Source organism: Otolemur garnettii, unplaced genomic scaffold (genome assembly GCF_000181295.1).
Source record: "Otolemur garnettii isolate 467f Iridium unplaced genomic scaffold, OtoGar3 scaffold00010, whole genome shotgun sequence".
NCBI lineage: Eukaryota > Metazoa > Chordata > Mammalia > Primates > Galagidae > Otolemur > Otolemur garnettii.
Genome location: NW_003852405.1, coordinates 2,002,715 through 2,007,850, shown reverse-complemented (window position 1 = coordinate 2,007,850; position 5,136 = coordinate 2,002,715). Strand labels below are relative to the sequence as shown.

General features: G+C 47.8%; 1 protein-coding gene across 3 annotated transcripts in view; it reads left to right on the top strand.

The window, feature by feature from the left end:
• Window positions 1–2,336: 2,336 nt before the first annotated feature.
• SYPL2 (synaptophysin like 2) overlaps window positions 2,337–5,136 on the top strand; it is a 12,998-nt gene continuing 10,198 nt past the window's right edge. For all 3 annotated transcript variants that reach the window (XM_003784067.2, XM_012801676.1, XM_012801675.2), the window contains exons 1-2: window positions 2,337–2,694; window positions 2,853–2,927. In XM_003784067.2, coding sequence (XP_003784115.1) covers window positions 2,641–2,694; window positions 2,853–2,927 — 129 coding nt within the window. In that variant the 5' untranslated portion in view covers window positions 2,337–2,640. The remainder of the gene's footprint in view (window positions 2,695–2,852; window positions 2,928–5,136) is intronic.

The window sequence follows — 5,136 nt, the reverse complement described above, 5'->3', positions numbered from 1 at the left end:
TTTGCAAATGGACACCTAATTTTAAGAAGGGATGAGGCGATGTTGAAGATGAAGCTTGCAGTGGTAGAGCATCCACATCAATTTGTGACAAAGAAAAAGAATCATCTTATTTGTTCTGTCATTGAAGAGGACTGATGATTAATAGCAGAAACAAGCCCATACCACAGACATTTAGGTTGGTTAAGCTTATACAAGTTTGACTGAAAAATTAAAGTTGAACAAACTTGACATGACACTTGGCAGGTGCCAAAACTGTTCCACCCAGATCAGCTGCAGACAAGAGCAGGACTTTCAGTGGAAATTTTAAACATGTGAGATCAGGATTCTGGAACATTTCTTTGAAGAGTTGTAATAGGAGTTGGAACATGGCTTTACCAGCATGATCCTGGAGATAAAACACAATCTAAGCAGTGACCTCCAAGAGGAAGAGTGGTCAGATCAAGAGCCATGGGCGTGGCAACAGTTCATTGAGGTGCTCAAGGCATTTTGCTGGTTGACTAATTTTTTCTTTTTCTGCTTGTTGATGAGATACATTTTGTACTTTCTTTCTGAAGTACAAAAGAACAAAGAGTGATAAAATGATAACATCTGCTTATTGTGAGAGTTTTGGGAAAGTTAGCCAAAGCTTTAGCCAAAAAAAGGCCCAGAGCAAATTTTACAAGAGAATGCTTCTCCACCACAACAAAGCTTCTGCTCATGACTATCATTGAACGGGGGCAGTTTTGCAAGAGTTTCAGTGGGAAATCATCAAGTATCCACGCTATGGTCTTGATTTGCGTCCTTCTGACCTTTGTGTTTCCTAATCTTAAAGTTTTTTTTTTTTTTTTTTTTTTAGACAGAGTCTCACTTTGTTACCCTCAGTAGAATGCCACGGCTCATAGCTGACAGCAACCTCCAACTCTGGGGCTCAAGTGATCAGCCTCCCGATTAGCTGGAACTACAGGCGCCAGCCACAATGCCCCTCTATTTTTAGAGAGAGGATCTCGCTCTTGCTCTTGCTCAGGCTGATCTTGAACCTGTGAGGTCAGGCAATCACCCACCGTGGCCTCCCAGCATGCTAGGATGACAGGCGTGAGCCACCACCTATTCTATTTCTTTTCGAATTGTGTTGTATTCTGTATGCTGCAGGTATTGGTGATACGTGTTATTTTGTGTTCGTATAGTGTGGACATTTGCATACACCACTGCCACTTAGCCCTCACAATCGATGGCCTTGTTAAGTGGAACAGAAATTATTATCCCTATTCCACAGGACAGGGACTTAAAATGGCAGAACAATTTATTAAGAGCTGGATTGGGGACCGGCAGTTCCTTGTTTAGATTTTCAGGGAAGTCCACTGGAGAAGTTTCCTTTGCGTCCAGGTGTCCTGAGCCAGAGGTTCCTTCTCCACCCACTGGCCCCACGCTCCCACGCTCCCACGCCACCAGCCTTGGGAAGGCACGTACTCAACCGGGTTATGAATGGTATATATAGATAATAGCCAAATATTTGTTCAAAAGCATTCACTCTGAAGTGCTAGGTAGGGACCTCCAAAAATGACTGGGATGAGAGGGATAGCTACCTACGAGCCACACTTATCTACAAGCCAACTCATGGAAGTGCAAACGGGTTCTCTACTCCGCCATGGCTCATCGGCTCACTCAGTGTCCTTGGACGAATCACTTAACCTTTTACTACTTACTTACATTTGTTCCTGCCAAACGCTTTGAAAATTAGAGAATGATTTAAAGTCATCAAAATGCAAAAACGTTCAACTTTCCAATACAAACCACATCTTTGCTGCCCGCTCCCATTCCTCAAAGACTTAATTTCACTCGTTTAAATGGTGATAGCCATTTTAAGTTTACAATTTAATAAAAGATTTAAAGATAAATAACTTTTAAATCACGAACATGCAGATGTCTTTTGTTGTTAAAAAGTTAAAACAATACTTATCTAGACAGAATGAAAAGTGAGTTTATATTCTATTGCTCTTTGGTCTGTACTGGCTTGTGGAGATCTTGGAGGCAAGCGTATCTTAGAACCTTAGTTTAGCGCTGATAATGCCTTAGGAAAATCTTTTAAGTTCTTAGTCTTATGGTATGGAAGAGGAGAAAAACGGCGCAGAGCCGCTCTTAATCTATGAAAACAGGGAAATAAAACGGAATAACCAGTGCGTCCTGGAGCTCCAGACTTTCGCGCTGGGATTGGAGCGGTTTCAGTGGGGACCGGCCCTAGAGGTTCTGGCAAAGAACCTGAGCCCCCTCGCGGCGGAACTAATCACAGAAGCCACAGGTCCCTTTAAGGCACCCTGCAAGCGGAGAAAAGTACCAAGGGGGCGGGAGAAGGGCTGGGGAGTGCACGCCACGTGACTAGGCTGCCAAATTTGCTTGCGAGTTTGACAGAAGTTTGAATCGGACTCGGGGGCTTTCTGCTGCCGGTGGGGCACAGCGGCGGCCACAGTCCCAGAGAGCGCGAGCAGCAGAGTCCCCGAGACCTAGCCAGCAGTCTGGATCCCGGCCCGCCGACGGCCGCTCGCGCTCCGGCTCCGCTCGATTGCCCTGCGGCGAGCCAGGAGCCCCCAGCTCGACTGCCGTTTGCGCAGCCTGTAGGCGAGGGAGACGAGCCCCGGCGCTGCGCCCCAGCCCCGCCGCGCCAGCATGTCCTCGACGGAAGGCACCAGCCGCACCGCAGACAAGTCGCCGCGCCAGCAGGTATTCGCTCTGCGCCCGTGGGCTCTCTCACTGCCCCCTCTAAGAATCAGACTTCACCCTTATTCTGCTCCCTGGCCCGGGTGTGAACAGGAGGAAGGGGCCAGTGCTTTTCTGGGGTTTCCCACCACCCTGACCCCAGGCCGGCTCTGTGTCCGCAGGTGGACCGCCTACTCGTGGGGCTGCGCTGGCGTCGTCTGGAGGAACCGCTGGGCTTCATCAAAGTTCTCCAGTGGGTGAGTCGCTGCCCCAGCTCCGGGCTATTTCTGGAGCCTGGGCTGTGACGCTGACCCGAAGCAATGTGGCCAGAGTGGGGGCTGGGAAGGTGCAGAGGCCGGGCTACTGCGGAAGGGTGGGGGGCGGTGACAGGTGGGCGGGGGAGGGGAGGACTAGGACTGCTTCTCTGGGCTTGGTGGCAGGAGGGTGAGGAGCGAGGAGTGTAGAGTCCCGGATTCGGTCCTTCTATGTGCAAGGAGCCTTTGCCCAGGGCGCTCACATTTCACTCGGGCGAGAGGACCCGGCTGTAACCTTTCCAGAATTCTGATCCTGCACATACCACTACTTGGTGGCGGGAGGAGGGAGGAGGACGAGGGGGACGAGGTCCGCTCTACCTAGAGGAAAGCCTCGGAGGGCAAAGGAGGGAGGGAGGCAGGCGATGGAAACCATTCTGCCCCCAAACCCACTAGCACCTGGATGATTCTGGGGTGATGGACTCAGGGAGTAGGCTCCCAACTCGCAATTCCCTGCTGAGGTCACTGAAATAATCCGGGTTCCTGTACATAAGTGAGGGAATGGATGCATGAATGAATGAACCCAGCTCATAGCTCTAGGAATACGTAAAAGGGAAAAAAATAAGATAGTATAAAAATCACAAGATGGCTAAGATGTGGCATACAGAGTAAGATAGAACATTCATCTAGGAAACCAGGGCACTGGGTTCCAGATCTAGACCTGCCTTTCCCAGCAGTGTCACCTTGGGAAGTCACTTCTCTGGACTTCAGTTTCCAACATTAGTCAGATGTTGATCAGACCATCCCTGGAGTCTCCTTATGCTCGAAATGGGTTGACATGCTGTAATATGCTACCACATTAGACTTACCCTGTGACCTTGAAATCACTTGCCTAGGTCCTCAGTTTCCCCTATTATGGTCTAGTGCAGCGGTTCTCAACCTGTGGGTCACAACCCACAGGAACTGTATTAAAGGGCCACGGCATTTGGAAGGTTGAGAACCACTGGTAGTGGAAATACCATCTCCTTGCTTCACTGATACTTTGAGACATTGGTGTGCTCTTCTTCAGTACTCAAGACCTCCTGATGTGGACAGTGGCAGTCACTTTCTCAAATAGCAAAGACTTGGAGGGCATTTAATGCAATGCTATGGAAGAGTTTATAAATTAGACAGTCCACATATCAAATGGTGTGTGAATAACTCAGTTTATGTGCTCTCAGCACAGAATTCAGCTAGGGAATGTTACCATTAATACTGAGAAGGATTGAGTTCTAAAGGGCTGTGAACTCACTGGAGGCAGGAATGAGCATTGTGTCACCAATTCCTAAATCATGGTTTGGATGAGAAACATCAAATTTGGAATTCAGGGGCAATAGTGCATTTGGGATTGTCAGTCCAGTATGGGAGCTCCCAAGTGCAAACTCCAGGACCTGGTGGGGACTTTCCACTTTCCCTCCTGCCTCAAGAGCAGTTGGGCCAACTCCTGACTGAACTCTTTCACCTCTGGCCGCTTTCCTGTTCTGACCCACCACTCCAGTAGTACCAGAGGGGCCCATGTAAGAGCACTATCAAGGCTCTGAGTGACTGGCATCCAGAACTAGGAAAGCCATTATGAGAGATCCAGAGCAGAACCTGAAGTGAAAGAGAACAATTTTATCATTAAACTAGACAAATGGATCTAACAGAATTTGAGACAAGCTGTCAAGGGATGAGGGAAACAATGAGATTATTAGACCATGGATTTATCTTCCCTGGGGGGATTCTGAAAGGCTTCTTTCTTCATTTATGCTGTCCTTTCTTTTACTCCCCCCATTCCCACAACTACCAACATTTCTATAAAGGCTGCACAGGGCAATGCCTACCGAAATGACCCAGTCTCCTCCCAGAGTCCTGCTCCCTGATGCCCTAAGAATTAAGACCTGTTTGACTTTCATGATCTTCAAATTCTTAGAAATGGGATTTTGAAAAACTGAGTCCCCTTTCTCTCAAAATTCTATATTTGTTGGTCCTGGGCTAGATGCTGAACTTGACCTTCATTTACAGGGTAGCATCATAAGGAGATATAATTTGCTTTTATTGCTTTTATGGGTAGCCTGAATTCAGAACATGACTTTCACTTGCTTTGAAGCTTTGCAGATGTGATAACATAGGCACTAGCATAGGCACTAGCACCAGAAATGACAGTGGAAATGTCATTTGAGTTTTTTTTTTTTTT